Source organism: Hyla sarda, chromosome 4 (genome assembly GCF_029499605.1).
Source record: "Hyla sarda isolate aHylSar1 chromosome 4, aHylSar1.hap1, whole genome shotgun sequence".
NCBI lineage: Eukaryota > Metazoa > Chordata > Amphibia > Anura > Hylidae > Hyla > Hyla sarda.
Genome location: NC_079192.1, coordinates 163,527,405 through 163,549,307, shown reverse-complemented (window position 1 = coordinate 163,549,307; position 21,903 = coordinate 163,527,405). Strand labels below are relative to the sequence as shown.

General features: G+C 42.1%; 1 protein-coding gene across 1 annotated transcript in view; it reads right to left on the bottom strand.

Annotated features, from left to right (window-relative positions):
• Positions 1–2,980: 2,980 nt before the first annotated feature.
• Positions 2,981–21,903, bottom strand: part of LOC130368623 (dual oxidase maturation factor 1-like) — a 48,206-nt gene continuing 29,283 nt past the window's right edge. Inside the window, exons 4-8 of the mRNA XM_056572556.1 lie at positions 20,855–20,912; positions 15,497–15,631; positions 11,118–11,331; positions 8,912–9,126; positions 2,981–3,597 (exon numbers count right to left, since the gene is read on the bottom strand). Of these exons, the coding sequence (XP_056428531.1) occupies positions 3,431–3,597; positions 8,912–9,126; positions 11,118–11,331; positions 15,497–15,631; positions 20,855–20,912 (789 nt within the window). The 3' untranslated portion in view covers positions 2,981–3,430. The remainder of the gene's footprint in view (positions 3,598–8,911; positions 9,127–11,117; positions 11,332–15,496; positions 15,632–20,854; positions 20,913–21,903) is intronic.

Below are 21,903 nucleotides of genomic sequence, written 5' to 3'. Positions count from 1 at the left end.
GAAAAATAGCGAGTTTGAAAATTTTGTGAAAAATTTCAAAATTGCTGCTGAACTTTCAAGCCCTCTGGTGTCTTCCAAAAGTAAAAACTCATAAATTTTATATAAAGTAGACATATTGTATATTTGAACCAAAACATTTTTTATTTTGAATATCCATTTTCCTTACAAGCAGAGAGCTTCAAAGTTAGAAAAATGCAAAATTTTCATTTTTTTCATAAAATTTGGGGATTGTTCACCAAGAAAGGATGCAAGTTACCATAAAATTTTACCACTAAGTTAAATAAGAATATGTCACAAAAAAAAACAATCCTGGAATCAGAATGATAACTAAAAGCATTCCAGAGTTATTCATGTTTAAAGTGACAGTGGTCAGAATTGCAAAAAACACTCTGGTCCTTAAGGTGTAAAATGGCCTGGTCCTTAAGGGGTTAAAGGGGTACTCCACTGGAAAACTTTTTTTTTAAATCAACTGGTGCCAGTAAATTAAACAGATTTGTAAATTACTTCTATTAAAAAATCTTAATCCTTCCAGTACTTATCAGCTGCTGTTATGATCCACAGGAAGTTCCTTTCTTTTATAATTTCCTTTCTGCCTGACCACAGTGCTCTCTGCTGACACCTCTGTCAATTTTGGGAACTGTCCAGAGCAGTATAGGTTTTCTATGGGGATTTGCTCCTACTCTGGACAGTTCCTAAAATAAACAGAGGTGTCAGCAAAGAGCACTGAGGTCAGGTAGAAAGAAAAAAAAAAGAAGAACTTCCTGTGGATCATAACAGCAGCTGATAAGAACTGGAAGGATTAAGATTTTTTAATAGAAGTAATTTAAAAATCTGTTTAACTTTCTGGCACCAGTTGATTTAAAAAAAAAGTTTTCCAATGGAGTACCCCTTTAACTATAAACTTTTGTGTTAACCCTTTCAATCCAGTCCCTCAAGACTCCCTCTAGGTTAAAGCCCTTGTCCGGCCTTACTTATACTACATGGTGTCAGCTTGAAAAACCCTGCTTCTATTGACTTTAATAGGAGATGGGGAACCATGCTTTTACACAATGCGCCCCGGCCGCAAGCGCCGTCCGGGAGCACAGTGTCCCTGTGTCCCAGACCGCCGGTGGGGCCGGGATTCGCATTGCGGGACACTCCTGCAGCTTCCTCTCTCTCTCAGCTCCGATGCGCGTGTCCTTGTCCCATAGAGTGCGTGCACGCCGGAGCTTTGAAAATTAAAGGGCCAGTACGCCCATGATTAGTAAATGCACCTGACAGCACATTATAAGTTGTCCACAAAGAAGAAAATCAAAGAGATTTGCACTCACCATCCACATACTTTATTCGCTAGAGTATTGGCACATGCAGCGGAGGCAGGGGCACAACGGGACAAATTGTTTCACGCTTCTTCTAGCCGATGTGTGACCTAGGTACCTGGCGCCACACCTTAAGAGGGCGTCAGGGAGTGATGTCAACACAGGCGTGTCATATACCTGTTGATGCGCTCCCGGATCATATGACCAAGGAACGCCCACAGGTAGAAGACAGCTAACAAGGGGAGGGGAACTGTGGTCATATAACAGAAAAATAAATGAAGATAACAATGTGCATATACATATATACAAATAAGAGGAAGCATATTGTGATCGTGATGAGAAAATAATAATTATGTGTTAACAAAAAAATACAAAACCAAATTATAAGAATGGGGCTAATTGAATGCGGTCATTCCGTCTCAATGGGCCGGTTGGGACTGAATGACCGCATCGAATTAGCACCATTCTTATCATTTGGTTTTGTATTTTTTTGTTAACACATAATTATTATTTTCTCATCACAATCACAATATGCTTCCTCTTATTTGTATATATGTATATGCATATTGTTATTTTCATTTATTTTTCTGTTAAATGACCACAGTTCCCCTCACCTTGTTAGCTGTCTTCTACCTGTGGGCGTTCCTTGGTCATATGATTCGGGAGCGCATCAACAGGTACATGACACGCCTGTGTTGACATCACTCCCTGAAGCCCTCTTAAGGTGCGGCGCCCGGTACCGATGTCACACATAGGCTAGAAGAAGCGCTTCAAAATGCGAAACAATTTGTTCCGTTGTACCCCTGCCTCCGCTGCATGTGCCCGTACTCTAGCGAATAAAGTCTGTGGATGGTGAGTGCAATTCTCTTTGATTTTATTCTTTGTAGATCACGTCTCTTGGTATGAACTGCACCACCGCTGCCCACACCCACGTCTCACCTGCACTGCTGCTACACCGCATTCCTACAATTGACCCTAGTTCTGCAGTGCCGGATCTACACCACCTCAGCTCTACACTATAAGTTGTTGCACCTCCCACACCCCCCTGCCGAATCTTCAGTGCCATTTGCCTGAGAGAAAGCATTCCCATTGCCTGCTTTGCCATTCCCGTGTATCCAGACCTTCCTGCTACGTTTTTTGACTACGAACCTTTATCGCCTGCCTTGACCTTCTGCTACGTTGACTACGCTACTGCCTCATCCTATGGTATCTCGCCTTGCCCAGTTACCTGTGTGGTCGAGCCGTGTCGGGGGTAGCGACCTGGGTGTCACCTGCTGCAGCAAGCCCATCCTACCTTGCGGCGGGCTCTGGTGAAAACCAGCGGCACCTTAGACTCCGCTCCCTGATATGGTCCGAGTCATCTGCCACACAGGTGGTGGAATCACTTCCAGCTTCGTGACAGCCTACATCCAGGTGCGTGACACATGCAAAAAAGAAGTGATATGTCACTTTTTTCTCCACAGTTGCACTGAATCTCAATGAAGTCAGGCATGGTTAACTTCTGTTGCAGATTACGCCTGTGTGCATATGGCCTTAGCATGACTTTCTGTATTTGCTGTTCAACAACTGAACCTCAGTAAAAGAAACATTTACATAAATTGTTAATTGTTTAATTAAATGAATTAGACATAACAAATACACATGAATATAACAGTTAAATAAAATAGTAGCAGTAGCTCAATACAAGGAAAAATGTACATTTGAAATGTTTTTTATACATACGTTCTAAAAGCTATCAAAAAAAGTTCAAACCATGAAAATGGCTCTTTCTCAAACACTATTGTATCTGTTTAAACTTTTTTCCACTTACCTATGGAAAACATTGAAGTTCAAAGAAGCATAAGGGACAAGTTTTTTCACCTCATTTATCTTTTGACAAATTTTCAGGTGGATTGTGAATATAGTGACATGTTCTAATGTCTCTTCTGGCCTATCGTATCATATGTACCATTTTAACTAAAAAAGTGAAAACTGAAGCCTGTAGTACATATTAAATAACAACTCTTCACAATAAGGCTCCAGACTTGAGTTCTTGTCCTTTATCTAAGGACTTATCTTAAATAAAGGGACAATTAAAAAATGATATGCATCTACAGGAAAGTAATGCAAGTCTAAAGAAGTAGCAGAGACTCTCATAACATCTGGCTTACAGTTTCAGTTCTGTTGTCTTCTGAGTCTTCTTTGTCAGTTTTATTAGTTAATTCCTCATTGTCTTTAAAGTTAAATAAACGACGGAGAAGGTTTGGCCGTGTTAGGTGTATGGTTAAAAGAATGATGCTGATAATAAGGCAGAATAAACCTAGAAAAGAGGAGAAATTGATCACACAGAGTTAACAGCTACTTGTCATAAAAAATAAAAAAACATAAACATTACCTCTAAGCTGTAGAACCTGACTGAAAATTCGAAAATATCCCATAAGTAACATTCTACTACCAGATCTGCTGTTTGAACCCACGTGAGCCCTCCTTTACTGATTAGGAATATCTCCCTTTTATTTTAGGAATACAGGTTATTAACCCAAAAGGCCTATTGGCCCCCTTATAAATACCCAGCCCTTTCTAACAAGTGAGCATTTTAAAGTAACCTTTTTCGTAAACTATTTAAAACGTATATTATTATGTCAAAATAATAGTATTAAAAACAACTGAGTAATAGCTATGAAACTGTTTTGTAGTTGGTACTATGTGCATACTTATTTGTACAAGTGCATTAGTATCCAGATTTCCAAGCACATTATTCAGCCACTACTACCATATACATGATTTACAACATCCATGTTAATGTTTCTCTAACATGTTTTACCATAAATAAATAGTGGTAAAGAACAGTCCTCTAGGCATATAAATTCTAAGAATGTACAAGATATGACCAGTTAATCAGTAAATACATTTATTACTAACAATAAAATGACATAGACAGGTGTACGACTGGGCCCTTGCCGGAAACACACATAAAGGTAGTAAAAATATGTATGTAAAAAAAAAAAAAAAAAAAAAAATATATATATATATATATATATATATATATATATATATATATATATATCATTAAAATTGCTGTGACCGCATATCAACAGCCACCTGTAACTGGATATATAGCGCAAATAGTAACTGAAAGTCTCTTATTGGATGTATCCAGACCCTCTCAATAGCAACAGATAGTAGGATAATAGTATATTCAATATAGTCCCAAATAACAGATCCACTGTAGTCATAAGTTGAGGATTCACTGTAGTCACAAGTTCCACTGTAAGATCCGCAATGTAATAGAAATGGACATGCACCGGTTCACTGCATCACTCACCACCCGTAGATTCTCCTCATCTGAAGGTCGTGCGATGTCCTTCTGATGGAGCCCAGACTGGCATGGGCCAGTTGCCGGCCTGTATATGGGTGTCTGCGTGGATATGGATGTCTGCGTGTCTGGAGCCTTCGGTGGTGATTCCGCGGAGTGGCACAAAGTGGCAACTGGCCAGAGCTTAGAAGGTGGTGGGGTGAGTGTCGGGAGGCGGCGTCCTCACGCAGTGGAACAGAGGTACATGCGTGCTTGCACAGTGGTCCAGATTGGAGGGGTTGCAGCTGTTGCAATTGCACGGGTGAAGAAAAAGGTCTATTTGCAAGGTGGTGTGGGGAATTGCATGTGTCAAACGAATTTCGGGGAGTCCCGTGAAGTGAAGAAAGGGACTCCCCTAAACGCGTTTGGCACCTGCAAGACCCGTTTGGCACCTGCAAGACCCCATACCACCTCGCAAATACACGTTTTTCTTCACCCGTGCAATTGCAACAGCTGCAACCCCTCCAATCTGGACCACTGTGCAAGCTCGCATATACCTCTGTTCCACTGCACAAGAACGCCGCTTCCCGACACTCACCCCACCACCTTCTAAGCTCTGGCCAGTTGCCACTCTATGCCACTCCGCGGGATCGCCACTGAAGGCTCCAGACACGCAGACATCCATTATCCACGCAAACATCCATATCCAGGTCAGCCAATTGCCCGTGCCAGTCTGCGCTCCATCAGAAGGACATCACGCGACCTTCAGATGCGGAGAATCTACGGGTGGTGAGTAGTGCAGTGTATCGGTGCATGTTCATTTATATTACATTGCGCATCTTACAGTGGAACTTGTGACTACAGTGGATCTATTATTTGAGACTATATTGAATATACTATTATCCCACTGTCACGATCCCGGCTGGTAGGAGGTGGATCCTCTGTGCCAGAGAGGGATTGGCGAGGACCGTGCTAGTGGACCGGTTCTAAGTCACTACAGGTTTTCACCAGAGCCCGCCGCAAAGCGGGATGGTCTTGCTGCGGCGGTAGTGACCAGGTCGTATCCACTAGCAACGGCTCAACCTCTCTGACTGCTGAAGATAGGCGCGGTACAAGGGAGTAGACAAAGGCAAGGTCGGACGTAGCAGAAGGTCGGGGCAGGCAGCAAGGATCGTAGTCAGGGGCAACGGCAGGAGGTCTGGAACACGGGCTAGGAACAAACAAGGGAACGCTTTCACTAGGCACAAGGGCAACAAGATCCGGCAAGGGAGTGCAGGGGAAGTGAGGTATAAGTAGGGAGTGCACAGGTGGAAACTAATTAAGCTAATTGGGAAGATTGGGCCAGGCACCATCATTGGTGCACTGGCCCTTTAAATCGCAGAGACCCGGCGCGCGCGCGCCCTAGGGAGCGGGGCCGCGCGCGCCGGGACAGGACCGACGGAGAGCGAGTCAGGTACGGGGACCGGGGTGCGCATCGCGAGCGGGCGCCACCCGCATCGCGAATCGCATCCCGGCTGGAGGCGGGACCGCAGCGCACCCGGTCAGTGGATCTGACCGGGGCGCTGCAACAACGAGGATGAGGCGAGCGCTCCGGGGAGGAACGGGGACCCGGAGCGCTCGGCGTAACAGTACCCCCCCCCTTGGGTCTCCCCCTCTTCTTGGGGCCAAAGAACCTGAGGAAAAAAAACTCAATTTTTCCGTGATGAGGTCCGATGCACATTAGGAGGGGTTCCGTGCGGTAACGCACGAGACAGTCCAATTTTTCATTGTAAACACAATTGATGTAGAGGGGTCTGGCGAGACTGGTCACAGGGACGTTGAACCTTTTGATAAGAGAGGCCAAAAAAAAATTTCCTGCAGATCCGGAATCCAAGAAGGCCATAGTAGAGAAGGAGAAGGTAGAGGAAGATATCCGCACAGGCACAGTAAGGCGTGGAGAAGCAGAGTTGACATCAAGAACTGTGTCACCTTTGTGCGGAGTCAGCGTACGTCTTTCCAGGCGGGGAGGACGGATAGGACAATCCTTCAGGAAGTGTTCGGTACCGGCATAGTACAGGCAAAGATTCTCCATGCGGCGTCGTGTCCTCTCTTGAGGTGTCAAGCGAGACCGGTCAACTTGCATAGCCTCCACGGCGGGAGGCACAGGAACGGTTTGCAGAGGACCAGAGGAGAGAGGAGCCGGGGAGAAAAAACGCCTCGTGCGAACAAAGTCCATATCCAGGCGGAGCTCCAGACGCCATCCGGAAAAACGCATGTCAATGCGAGTGGCAAGATGAATGAGTTCATGTAGGTTAGCAGGAGTCTCTCGTGCGGCCAGAACATCTTTAATGTTGCTGGATAGGCCTTTTTTAAGGGCGCGCAGAGAGCCTCACTATTCCAGGACAACTCGGAAGCAAGAGCACGGAACTGAATGGCGTACTCGCCAACGGAAGAAACACCCTGGGCCAGGTTCAGCAGGGCAGTCTCGGCAGAGGAAGCTCGGGCAGGCTCCTCGAAGACACCACGGACCTCAGCGAAGAAGGACTGGACTGTGGCTGTGGCAGGATCATTGCGGTCCCAGAGTGGTGTGGCCCCAGACAAGGCCTTTCCAGAAAGGAGACCACGGCAGAGTCTAGAGTCCTCATCAAATTTGTCCGGCAGAGACAAGCAGGGGTTAGGAGCGACCGGTTGCTGCGGAGGAGTTGCAGGAGCCGGCGGAGGAGATGGTTGTTGCAGTTGCAGCTGCTGTAACTGTGACTTCAGTTGCTGTGTCACGGTGGACAAGTATGCCAGCTGGTGATTTTGTTGGGTGATCATCGTGGAAATGTCGGCAAGACTTGACAGCGGCACTTCAGCGAAATCCATGGCCGGACGCTGCGGAGGAGTTGCAGGAGACGGCAGAGGAGATGGTTGTTGCAGTTGCAGCTGCTGTGTCAGTGGCAGCAGCTGCTGTAACTGTGACTTCAGTTGCTGTTTCACGGAGGACAAGTATGCCAGCTGGTGATTTTGTTGGGTGATCATCGTGAAAATGTCGGCAAGACTTGACAGCGGCACCTCAGCGGAATCCATGGCCGGATCTACTGTCACAATCCCGGCTGGTAGGAGGTGGATCCTCTGTGCCAGAGAGGGATTGGCGAGGACCGTGCTAGTGGACCGGTTCTAAGTCACTACAGGTTTTCACCAGAGCCCGCCGCAAAGCGGGATGGTCTTGCTGCGGCGGTAGTGACCAGGTCGTATCCACTAGCAACGGCTCAACCTCTCTGACTGCTGAAGATAGGCGCGGTACAAGGGAGTAGACAAAGGCAAGGTCGGACGTAGCAGAAGGTCGGGGCAGGCAGCAAGGATCGTAGTCAGGGGCAACGGCAGGAGGTCTGGAACACGGGCTAGGAACAAACAAGGGAACGCTTTCACTAGGCACAAGGGCAACAAGATCCGGCAAGGGAGTGCAGGGGAAGTGAGGTATAAGTAGGGAGTGCACAGGTGGAAACTAATTAAGCTAATTGGGAAGATTGGGCCAGGCACCATCATTGGTGCACTGGCCCTTTAAATCGCAGAGACCCGGCGCGCGCGCGCCCTAGGGAGCGGGGCCGCGCGCGCCGGGACAGGACCGACGGAGAGCGAGTCAGGTACGGGGACCGGGGTGCGCATCGCGAGCGGGCGCCACCCGCATCGCGAATCGCATCCCGGCTGGAGGCGGGACCGCAGCGCACCCGGTCAGTGGATCTGACCGGGGCGCTGCAACAACGAGGATGAGGCGAGCGCTCCGGGGAGGAACGGGGACCCGGAGCGCTCGGCGTAACACCCACTATCTGTTGCTATTGAGAGGGATTGGATACATCCAATAAGAGACTTTCAGTTACTATTTGCATAATTTGCGTTATATATGCAGTTACAGGTGGCTATTGATATGTGGTCACAGTAATTTTAATGATGTTTATATATATAAATTTTTTACATATATATTTGTACTACCTTTTTGTGTGTTTCCGGCAAGGGCCCTGTCGGTACACCTGCCTATGTCATTTTATTGTTAGTAATACATTTATTTCCTGATTTACTGGTCATATCTTGTACATTCTTAGAATGTATATACCTAGAGGGCTGTTCTTTACCACTATTTATTTATCTATTTTCAGCACGACGGGTGCATACAACACAGACTACCTCGTTATATAATTTTTAGCGGTGTAAACCTCTCTAATTTTTTCTTTTCCACTGCAATGTTTTACCATAAAATGGCTTTGTCAGGAAACTGGGGCAAAGCAGGAATGGCATGCATACTATGTCCCAGTCCCCTGAAGAAACCTGCCCCTTTGTCTTATAGATTATGGCATTTTACATTCATTTTTAAACAACATACCTGTAGCAAAACTCAACCAGAATGAAAGTCCAAATCTTGTCTGAAGAACAATTCTACCAAAGTGAATGCTGCATTCAGGTGCTTGTCTGACAGTTGCAAATGACATAAGTGATACTATCATGCACACAGCGGTGGTAAACAGCATGTAGATTCCATAGACCAGTAACGGCATGCAAAAGAGGATGTTGCTGAGAATCCAGGCGCAAAATGCAGCCCTATGATAGACACAGAGCAAATATATGGTCACATTTTTTAAACCATGAAATAAAAAGCCAGTTGGTGTGAGCTTTAAGCTGTTGTACGTTGTAAAGTTGTTTTTCGGATATTAATAATGCAACATTTTCAATATTTTACAGCATTTCAGTTGTTATATTTCTGGGGTTTCTTATACTTTATTTTAAATCAATGTTGTTCATTAAAGGGGTATTCCAGTATAATAATTGTTTAAAATATTGTTGTGGGGGTGGTATAAAAATAAAACATCAACCTAAGTGATACCTCTCTTCCAGCGTAATCCAATCCCCCTCTGCTCATTAATTCTCCCTGCTAACAAGACAAGATGTCAGAGCAATACCTACCCATTCAGCCAATAAATAGCTATCACTGTGACCAAACTCAACCAGTGAATGGCTCAGCAGGCAGGTACAGATGAAACTCCTCATCTTGAAAGCAGGAAGAAGTGGTGAGCAGCTGGGGACCAGAAGTCACTGAAATATGACCTGCTGGGGATTAGAGTAGGTAAGTATTGCTTGTTTTTTATTTCTATACCACCTCCAGCAAAATACAAAGAATTTTATTTCACTGGAATACCCCTTTAAGTTTGGGAATTTGCATTGCTTGAAATAATCATATTTCAGTAATCTACAATCTATGTAGACTATGCTATTAATGACTTGTGACTTCTGACAGCTAAAAAAGGCAATTTTACATAGTTAAGCTTTGAACTCTTTTATTGAGTTTACCATGAACACTTCCTCTGGCAGATAGTTCCATAGTCTCACTGCTCTTGCAGTAAAAAAAACAAAAAAAAAAAACCCTATCTGTGTTGGTGTAGAAACATTATTTCCTCTAGATGTAGGGACATCCCCTTGTTACAGATATATATAGTTAATAGGTCGCCCCTTAACCTAATTCTGATAATCTTTCTGGGTACTGTAGTCCTCCCATTCCCCGTATTACTCTGGTTGCCCGTCTTTGAACCCTCTCCAGCTCCACTATATCTTTCTTGTACACTGGTGCCCAGTACTGTACACAGTATTCTATGTGTGGTCTGACTAGTGATTTGTACAGCGGTAGAATTATTTCCTTGTCGTGGGCACCTATGTCCCTTTTGATGCACCCCATGATCTTATCTTGGCAACAGCTGTCTGACACTGGTTGCTACAGTTAAATTTTCTGTTGACTAGAACTCCCAAGTCCTTTTCCATGTCAGTCGCCCCTACTGTTTTCCCATTTAATACATATTCTCAGTCTGGATTTTTACTTCCTATGTGCATAACCTTACATTTAACCTCAACTGCCACTTCTCCGCCTAAGCCCTCAACCTATCCAGAATATATTGTAACAGTGCACTGTCCTCTATTGTGTCAAAGAGAATCTGACAGGCTGTTCAAGCGTACTTAACCCAATATACGCGGTTATAGTGCTGGTGAACAGCTTTCAAAAAAGTTGTTACTTACTTTAATCTGTTCAGTATTTGTAGAGTTATGCCTGTTCATTTTTGTGTTCCTTTTGTGCAACTCTGCACAATGGAGGTGGCAGGCCACCAGACCATCTCCGCTATCTCCCTCACTCCTCTATATTCACCGTTCAGCCCGCCCCTGGTTTATTGGGTTAAGTGCGGGTAAACCGCCTATCAGTTTCTCTTTAACCACTATCATACTATAGTATATAAGCCCTCTGCAAGGTTATTAATACCATTTATTTAACTAAGAAGTTGCCTAACATTGGTATCTTTGAGAGATGTTAAAAGTGCCAAGCAAGTAGCACTGTGGGGAGAATGTAGTTGTACAGTACTAGATGGCCTTCCAAATACAGTGGAATAATTCTGTAGCATTCACCAATAGCTAAAAAACCCTTTTATAACAACAAGAGACATTGTGGGGACACAATGAGGCAAGAGAGACAATCATTTTGTACAATATATGTCTCCCTGGCCTTTGCCCCCCAAGTTGCACCCAGCCTAATTTTTTCATGTAAACCTTACCACATTATTGCCGAGGAGTAGTAAGTGGATACACAGTATTGCTGATGAAGTCTACAGGGGCTATTGCTGTTAAATTTTTCAGCAACATATAATACAGGACTTGGGAGACCCCTCTCCAGTCCTTCACGGTAATCTATGTCATATTGAATCCTTGACTCCCAAGAAAACCTTTCATTGTAATTGATAGTCTCATTCAGCTGGTGCACTGGATTTCCTACAAAGAGAAGAATCAACAAATTTAGATTGTGTATTTGTCTTTATAATCATAAAAATAAAATTTAAAGTGTACCTGTCGTCAACAAAAACTTTTTATATAATGTAGATAATACCATTATATGTATATTTGTAATACACATTGGTTAAAAAATTTGTATATTTTTGTCCCTACAGCTATTGTTTGTGTGTCTCTTTGAGGAGTCCAAATACAGGAAGTGAGGGTGGACAAGCAAGCAGTGAAACAAGCAGTGACTCAGTGAGAGACTCTATGACTAGCCCCTGGCTCACACAGCAGGATGATTGAAAAGACAGGAGCCTGCAAAGAGCCCTGCTTCTCCAGCCCTCACTTCCTGTATTTGGACTCCTTATAGACAAACAGGCAATAGCTGCAGAGACAGCATTTTGTTTCACCCAAAAATATACACATTTTTAATCAATGTATATTACAAATAATGGTATTATCTACATCTGTACCGAGCTGGAGTTGTCTTGTTCTTCACCTATTATCTACATTATATCAAATTTATTTTTAGCGACAGGTACACTTTAAGATTGTACAAACCTTTGGTAAACAGATTTGGGAACATTTATCATTGTTGCCTTTAAAAAGTTGTTCATGAAGTCATTTTTTTTTGCTTTGGCTTTGCTTACGTGTAATATATTTATCATACTATTATAGCAGGGGGGTTGATAAATTTGGTGCACTTAAGCATTAAAGGGGTTATCCACCATGAGGTGATTTTAGTATGTACCTGGCAGGCAGTAATGGACATGGTTAGGAAGGGTCTGCCCTTGTCTTGGGGCTAAATGTTGTGATATTACTATAACTCTGTGGCTAGCTTTTTGTGAACTTGCATTTCCTGTTTGACTTTTCTTGACTACAAATGCCACAATTCCACATTCCCCCCTCCCACACATCAGCCACCCAACCCAATGAAACAAAAGATCTGTGGTTTTCAATCAGGGTGCCTACAGCTGTTGCATTAGTTGCAGTTGATCTCTCTCCCACAAAGCTATCACTCCACCCATTGAAGCAGACAGACTCCCTGTCATCAGCTGACTAGTGAGTCAGGTCTCGGCCACATTGCAAGCTGGGAAAAATCCGAGACAACAGTCATTTTGTATGCTGTTAAAAATAATTATTGGAGTGAAAATCACAGAAAAATTGTGAGAAAACCGTCACACACAGGTACAGACACTATATTATGAACTACACTAACTTTACAGCCCATGTAGCATAGTCAAATTAAAAAAATTCCTGTTATACCCCATTAAACAATAAATCACTTCAGAACACCATTTTCTCTGTGACTTTTCTGCAAAAAAAGTCACAGCTACAAAAAAATGTGTGACTTAAAAAAAATGCTATACAAAGGTAGTTTGTATGCCAGGTCTGGGCTGGTATAGATTTGCGGTGTTTTGGAGGGGTTTGCGACTTTTTGAGCAACATTGGCATGTAATAAATCCATTGCCACTACAGATTGAAAACTGAAATTGACTTTTGCAATATTGTTCGTAGCTTTTTGCTTACCGTGTAAAGTTGCAAAAAAAAGTGCTTTGGTGCACCTGCAAATTTAACGTGATGATTTTAAGGGAAAAATCAATTCTAAATACAATGATAAATTACCCCCCCCCCCCCATAATCTTTGTGTAATTTGCTTGGATTAAAAAAAAAAACACACACACAATGCTAGTTAGTTGCTAGGTAAGATCTCTGCATATGAATGTAAAACAGTTCTTTTCTTTCAGACTGGCACTAAAGAAATTCCTAATGTCCTAGTAACCTGAATTATGCCAAGATACTAAGCTTTATTTCCTGCCGTTTCCATGACTTGTCACTATATAACATGAATCTCTTTACAGTCTTCCTTGTTCTCACTGTTAGTGTAACAATATTAACAGGACCGGCGGTGGTGTCTGCATCTTTCTGGAATTAAATATAATACACTCGGCTCCTCAACATTTAATTTGTAACACCAAGTAGGAAAAGTCATGGAGTTATGGAAATCACAGGATTGATAGGATAATGATATGCAAATGATAAAAATGGATATAAAATATTCATAACATCTTAATTTATTCAGTATTGACTATTGAGTGCTACGTGCAGAAATACATGCACCTACACACCTTGTCATGTTATCAGTGAGGTTATTCATGGCTGTCTGAGGAATGTTCTGCCATACTGAATGCACTTAAAGGGGTAGTGCTTAGCGTTTGCAACAAACTGTTCCTGAAGCTGGAGCCGGGAGCTCGTGACGTCATAGCCCCGCTTCCTCATGTTGTCACGCCCCGCCCCCTCAATGCAAGTCTTTGGTAGGGGTCGAGGCTTTGACATCACAAGCTTCCGGCACCGTCTCCAGCATTCGGAACAGTTTGTTCCAAATGGTGAGCAGAGGAGTACCCCTTTAAGTTTACAAATTATCAAGATCCACTAATGGCAGCTTCCTTTGCAATTGCCGACCAATTACATCTTAAATATTCTGACTGGAAGACAAGTCCAGACACGCTGCCGGCCATGGTAGCACATTTAGGCCATGCAGGCTGTTTACAGTAGCACAAGCAACATGGGGCCTGGCAACAGCTTCTGAAACACTTCAGAGAAATGGCTGACTAAATAAATGTAACGTCATACTGTTAGTGTACATAGAATGAAGACTAGAGGGGTTCAGCTACTGTAAAGTTGACCAGTGCTGACATCTCAGTTCAAGGATTCTGACCCTCTCAGTTTGTGACTGCTGGCACGTCAAGAAAGAGGAGGCATCGCACAAGCAAACTACACTGACTTGATATGATTTCTGAGGTGTAAAAAATGTACTTTCAGTCTGACATTGATACCATTAAAGCACCTCCCACATGCCACAGATTTCAGCTGAAGCGTAAAAATATGATCATTTGTAGATCTTAGAGAGACCTGCTACTTCCTCGGTTTGCATAACCTTACAGCTTGTCCTGCTTGGTGTTGCACTTCCATTTTAAGAGGTGTATATCAAGGACAAAGAAAGCAGAGGGCCCTGCTAAAAGAACAGTATGGACTCCTTGTTATCCATTATCTCATCACAGAACATCTCTTTATCTCTCTCTTACAAGGAAACAGTGATTGATCACTAGGGGATCGCTGTGTGTGCAGCACGGGGTGCCTGAAGAAGCTTCAGTCATCAATCCAGAAAGTGTAATGACTGGTTCTGTCTGCACCCGTAGGCTCTGAGCTGCTTAGGTGCGTTTCTTCCTACCCTATCTGTACCCTGGTTTATTCTTTCAATCAGGATTCTCCTTTCACCTACACTCTCATACAGTATATAATGAATTCACTTTCTCTTGTGCTTTGTTTGTGAAAGCTACCTGTTGACTGAAGCTAGCACTCCTATATCTCTATTGTCTATTTTGGTACTCTGATCTTTTGGCTTGGTTCTTGACATCTCTTCACAACAATGCATATTTGCATTGTTACTTTGCTATCTCCTGTTACCAACTTTGGCTAAGACTGACTTTATTTTGACTGTGTGTTTGTCTTATTGCATCTCTGTTAGTCTGTGTGCTTCCAGCTGTTCCATGACTCCTACTGTTTTGTAGTTTATTATTTTGACTCTGTCTGTCCCTGCATGTAGTAGGCTGTAATCTCCTCATGGTTGTGGACCCTTTGTTTAGGATGGGTACCCAAATAGGCAGGGACAGAGGGTGTGAACATGATAAGGGCATCACTCAATCCCTGCCCAATGTGACAGAAAGTGATTTACAGCTTCTATTGGCTTTTCATAAGTTATTGTATCAACTTACAATATTTTCAACTTATAATGGTAATCCTTAAAATGATAAATATGGGGACAACAGTATGTAAATGCAATACCACCTTCCCTCCGATGACTACTTTTTTAGTAACTGGCAGAATCTTCATAAATAAGTTTGTCGGATCATAGAGATAAATGTGTTTCTTTGAAATCACAATCATACTTTCATCCTTATGTTTTGCTCTGTACCAGGGACTTCTGTGGATGTTTTTATTTATTTATTTTGTTGCAGTTGTTGATAAAGAAATGTATTTGTTCTTAAAAATAAAGTTCAATAACTTATTAGAACCCCAAATCAGACACAACCACAGTACTAAGTAATATATAAATATACTGGACTTTTTATGAAGGCATACATGTAATAGAAACTGTTACCTTTTAGAGTTATGTTTACTCCTCTTAAGCCGACCAACAATCCAATACTGGCGTTTACCATTGTATTGCTGAATGATTTATAAACTGTTGTTGTGGTCACAGATCCAACTTCCCAATCACGGGTAAAATTAACAGCTACAAAATTGTATAACATAAAAACTCATTAATACATTTTATACATAGATATATGTGGTATATAATGCATTCATCAATCTTTAATTCTGACTATATCATCCATATTATTATAGATCAAGAAACAATAACATTTCTTATCTCTAGGCCTTTTGTTTTAAAAAGATTGCTTAGGATCAGAATACATTGGCTGCTTTCTTTCAAAAACAGTGCCACACCTGCCCACTGTGTGGTATTGCAGCTCAGCCCCATGAACTTTGATGGTGCTCATCTGCAATATCAGACTTCCAGTCAGGTGTTGTGCCTTTACTGATTGTGTACAAGCCCTTTATTTAGATGCTATATCCAAGACCTCAAATTTAAGAAGGGAGCCATATGGTGACTATGGGCGTCATTTACTAAGGCTTTTCCGAGTAGATTTTGTAGTGTTTTTTGTGTCCCATGTGTCGGGCACCAGATTTTCTGACAAAAAATTCCAGAAAACCCTACTAACTTTCCACTTTACTCAGAAAACCCTACACAATGAGCCTCTACACAATGAGGCACTTTTTGGTAAAGATAACACCTATGCTGTAGGTCCGCACAATTAAAATGATACCCAAATATGCAGTAGGTTTGATTTTGTTTTACTTCAGTTTTTTGCACAAAAATTTGTATGTTTTGTAAAATGTCCTTTTTTGACTTCTATAACTTGGACTTATTTTTTGCGCTGTGATCTGTAGTTTTTATTGATACCATTTTTGTTTTGGTGGGAATTTTTGAAGCATTTTTTTTTAGGGTATACAAAGTGACCAAAAATACCCAATTTTGGACTTTGATATTTTTTATATATCTATGCCTTTGACCATTCGGTTTAATTAAGGTTATCTTTTCATTGTTCGGACATTTCCCAACGAGGCAATACCACATATGTTTATATTTATTTTTGTTTAAAAAACATTTTTTTAAATGGGAAAAGGGGGGTCATTCAAATTTTTATTAGGGAAGGGGTTAATTCAGATTTATTAACTTTTTATTTTATTTTTTACACAATTTTTAGTCCCCATAAAGGACTATTACATGCAATCCTTGGCTTAGCATGGATCAATGTTATCAGTGCTCTGCTGCTCCAGCTTGCCATGGCTGACTGGAACTTCAGAGCAATGATCGGACAGAGAGGTGGCAGGTAAGGGCCCTACCGCCCTACTCTCAGCTGATCTGGACACCAGGATTTTATTTATCTTTGAGCTGCCGGGACTGTTTTTTTTTTTTTTTTTTAGACGCCACAATCAACTTTGATCACATAGTCTAAGGGGTTAAGGCCGGGCATCACCTTGATCGGTCTGCTGTGCTTTAGAGTGCTGCAAAGTAAATATATACATGTGAAAAACTATTTTTTGGCCAATAAAGTGGATTAGTCACTGCTTACCTACGAAATCGTGGTGTGAACAGTCCTCTAGCAGGATAGAACAAATAGTTAACCTGTTATAATGATGTGTATACTGTTAATATCTTGCCCAGTCACTTAAAGGCGTACTCACTTTTTTTTTTTAAATCAGCTGGTGCCAGAATGTTAAATTACTTCTATTTAAAAATCTTAACCCTTCCAGTACTAATCAGCTGCTGTATGCTCCACATGAAGTTATTTTCTTTTTAAATTTATTTTCTGTCTGACCACACTGCTGACACCTCTGTCCATGTCAGGAACTGTCCAGAGCAGGAGCAATTCCCCATAGCAAACCTATGCTCTGGACAGTTCCTGAGACAGACAGAGGTGTCAGCAGAGAGCACTGTGGTCAGACAGAAATTAAATTTAAAAAGAAAAGAACTTCCTCTGGAGCATACAGCAGCTGATAAACAGAAACATAGAATGTGTCGGCAGATAAGAACCATTTGGCCCATCTACTCTGCCCACTAATCTGAATCCTATCAATAGTCCCTGGCCCTATCTTATATGAAGGATAGCCTTATGCTTATCCCATGCATATTTAAAATCCTTCACTGTATTTGCGGCGACCACTTCTGCAGGAAGGCTATTCCATGCATCCACTACTCAGTAAAGCAATACTTCCTAATATTACTTTTAAACCTGTGCCCCTATAATTTAAAATGATGTCCTCTTGTAGTAGTTTTTCTTCTTTTCAATATGCTCTCCTCCTTTACTGTGTTGATTCCCTTTATGTATTTAAAAGTCTTTATCATATCCCCTCTGTCTCTTCTTTCTTCCAAGCTATACATGTTAAGGTAAGTACCTTTCCTGGTAAGTTTTATCCTGCAATCCATGTACTAGTTTAGTAGCTCTTCTCTGAACTCTGTCTAGAGTATCTATATCCTTCTGGATATACGGCCTCCAGTGCTGCGTACAATACTCCAAGTGAGGTCTGCAATGCCGAGTGCTCCGGGCCCCGCTTCCCCTCCGGAGCGCTCGCGGCGTTACTCCTCTGCTTGCAGCGCTCCGGTCTGCGAGTCTGACCGGGAGCGCTGCTCTATGTCCCTCGGCGGGGATGCCGTATCCGCATCCCATGTCTCTTACCGGCTCCGTCCTTCTGCTCAGTCCCGGCGCACATGGCCCCGCTCTCTAGGGCACGAGTGCGCCGGGTCTCTCAGATTTAAAGGGCCAGTGCACCATTAATTGGTGCCTGGCCCAATTAGTTCCTAAGCACCTCCACTCCATAAAAACCCACTTCCCCTTCCTGTCCCTGCCGGATCTTGTTGCCTTGTGCCCTGAGAAAGCGTTTCTGTGTGTTCTATTGCCTGTGTATCCAGACCTTTGCCGTTGCCCCTGACTACGAACCATTGCTGCCTGCCCAGACCTTCTGCTACGTCCGACCTTGCTCTTGCCTTGCCCTTGTGTACCGTGCCTGTCTCAGCTGTCAATGAGGTTGAGTCGCTATCGGGTGGAAAGACCTGGGGGTTACCTGCCGCTGCAAGTCCATCCTGCTTTGCGGCGGGCTCTGGTGAAAACCAGTAACCCCTTAGATTCCGTTCCCCTGGTACGGCCCACACCATCTCCTCACTGACACAGAGGATCCACCACCCGTGTCCTCTCCACATACCAGTCCGGATCCTGACAAGGTCTCATCAGTGTTCTGTACAGAAGCATGAGCACTTCTCTCTTTCTACTGCTTATACCTCTCCCTATATATCCAAGCATTCTGCTAGCATTACCTGCTGCTCTATTACATTGTCTTCCACCCATTAAGGAATAAACCTTCTGAAATAATTACTTCTAAATCTCTTTCCTCAGATACTGTGGCCAGTAATGATGAGCGGCATTGGCCATATTCGAATTTGCTATATTTCGTGAATATATAGACAAATATTCATCCTATATTTGCAAATTTCGCGTATTCATTATATTCGAGGAAGAAAACAGTGAGGGGTGGGGAACTTTACTATTGGTTGCTAGGTATGTTGTTGATAACCTCTTACAAATGTATTTGCATCATTCTAATTGGCCCACAAGTTAAATGAAGGAATATGCGAATATGCGCATATGCACATATGCAGGAAAAAAAAGTAAATATTCGTAATTTCTAATACATAGCGAATATATTTGCAATATTTGCGAATTCACGAATTTACGATATTTGCGATAAAAATTCAAAATGCGAATATTCACGCCCAACACTAGTGGTCAGGACTGTGTCAAATATTCTATATTCTGCCCGAGGGTTTTTACGCCCCAGGGGCATTATCTTGCACTTATCCACATAAAATTTCAGTTGCCAGAGTTCTGACCATTCTTCTAGTTTGCCTACATCCTTTTCCATTTGGCGTATCCCTCCAGAAACATCAACCCTGTTACATATCTTTGTGTCATCAGCAAAAAGACATACCTTACCATTGAGACCTTCTGCGATATCACTAATGAAGATATTAAACAATATTGGTCCCAGTACAGATCCCTGAGGTACCCACTGGTAACAAGACCTTGCTCTGAATATACTCAATTGACTACAACCCTCTGTTGTCTGTCACTCAGCCACTGCCGAATCCATTCAACAATATGGGAGTCCAAGCTCAATGACTGGAGTTTATTGATAAGTCTTCTATGTGGGACAGTGTCAAAAGTCTTACTAAAATCTAGATATGTGATGTCTACTGCCCGCTGCCATCTATTATTTTAGTCACTCAGTCAAAAAAAAACAATAAGATTTCTCTCTGAAGTAAACCCATGTTGTTTTTCATCTTGCAATCCATGGGATTTTAGATGTTCCACAATCCTATCCTTTAGTAGGGTTTCCATTAATTTCCCCACTATTAATGTCAGACTTACTGGCCTATAGTTGCTTGATTCCTCCCTACTACCTTTCTTGTGAATGGGCATGACATTTTCTAATTTCCAATTTTCCGGGATGACTCCTGTTACCAGTGATTGGTTAAATAAATTTGTTAATGGTTTTGCTAGCTCACCACTAAGCTCTTTTAATAATTTTGTGTGTATTCCATCAGGCCCCTGTGACTTATTTGTCTTCACTTTAGACAGCAAACGTAGAACCTCTTCCTCTGTAAAGACACGTGCATCTTCCTCCCTAATTGAGGTCCTTTTCCTTCTTTTTCTTCTGTAAAGACTGAACAGAAGTATTCATTAAGTACTGGAAAGGTTAAGATTTTTTAATAGAAGTAATTTACAAATCTGTTTAACTTTCTGTCACCAGTTGATTTAAAAAATTTTTTTTACACTGGAGTACCCCTTTAACTCTTATAGATTGTAGACAGCTGTATGCCTGGGGGACTGTGCAGGACGTCAAGGGGTGTTGAAGGTGGAGGGTTGTGGGGGGCGTATTAGAAATCTTGGGTAAGTTTTTGTTTCCAGGACTTGACCCCTGACTAGAAATATACATGGAACAGGAGAGACAGAACAATTCAGTGTTTAACATTAAGTGTGTTTAAAGGGGTACTCCGGTGGAAAACATATATTTTTTTTAATCAACTAGTGCCAGAAAGTTAAACAGATTTGTAAATTACTTCTATTAAAAAAATCTTTATTCTTCCAATACTTATTAGCGGCTATATATTACAGGGAAAGTTCTAAAAATCCAAAAAGAAAATAACTTTCTCTGTAGTATATAGCATCTGATAAATACTGATAGGATAAATATTTTTTTATAGAAGTAATTTACAAATCTGCTTAAATTTCTGGCACCAGTTGAAAAAAAAATTTTTTTTCCACCAGAGTACCCCTTTAATGGCTGTTTATGTCAGCAAATGTCTATGCTTAAAACAGTTCAAATAAAGTCTTACCTATTATCACAGAACCAATAAATAGACTGGTCAGCACTCTCACCAGCCAGAATGTTCTCTGGAAATAGTAAATGATATGTTACAATAGGTCGAGGAGGAATTCTTTGAGACGTGTTCAACCCTCCCACATTGTCATTAATATAGCTATAGGGTCTCCAAAGTGTACAGCACATGGATACATTCAATAAGGGACAAAGGGAACATCAAAAAAGGCTGTGTAACTCTAATACGTTTCCCTATTCTACTCTATATCCCTTCACATATATAAACCCTTTTATACAAGTCACAGAATACTTAATACAGTAGCTTATAATAAGATGAACATTATTCCTTATGACATTTAAAATGGAAGTTGTCAGCTGGAGGTCCATAGTTTAAAGACCACTGCACTAGAGGAAATACAATTTTCATGGTATTTTTAGGAAATCATTTTCTCAAGCTGTTTTCATGATATTTAGTAAAGTAACCTCCCCTTTTCAGGTCTCATGCACATGATCATATGAAAAATAGGTAAAATACTGCATGCTTGATAAATATGCAAATTACACTTTTTAAGTTCAATGTAGTACTGTATTTTCTATCGTATTGATGTATATTCTGCTTCAAAATCAGCCATCCTGTCCATCCATTTAGAAGAAAATATCATTACTCATTGGCTATGTTCACATGGCAATATCCGCACTGCATTGCTCCGACATAATGCGGAACTCCGCCTAAAAATTCCATCGTTTGAACATAGCCATAATCACAGCTTTTATAACTCAACAATGATGGATGAGGCCTTAGAGTTATACATTATACATCTATATTATATATAGTTATACATTATAGTTATAACACGCACCCTCATTTTAACAAGGATTTTTGGGTAAAAAAAGTTTTTTACCCAAATGTCCATGGTAAAATGAGGGTGCGTGTGTGCGCGTGTATACCCCGATATACCCCCAGGAAAGGCAGGGGGAGAGAGGCTGTCGCTGCCCGCTTCTCTCCCCCTGCCTTTCCTGGGGTCTAGAGCCCTGCTGCCGGCCCTTCTCTCCCCCTAGCTATCG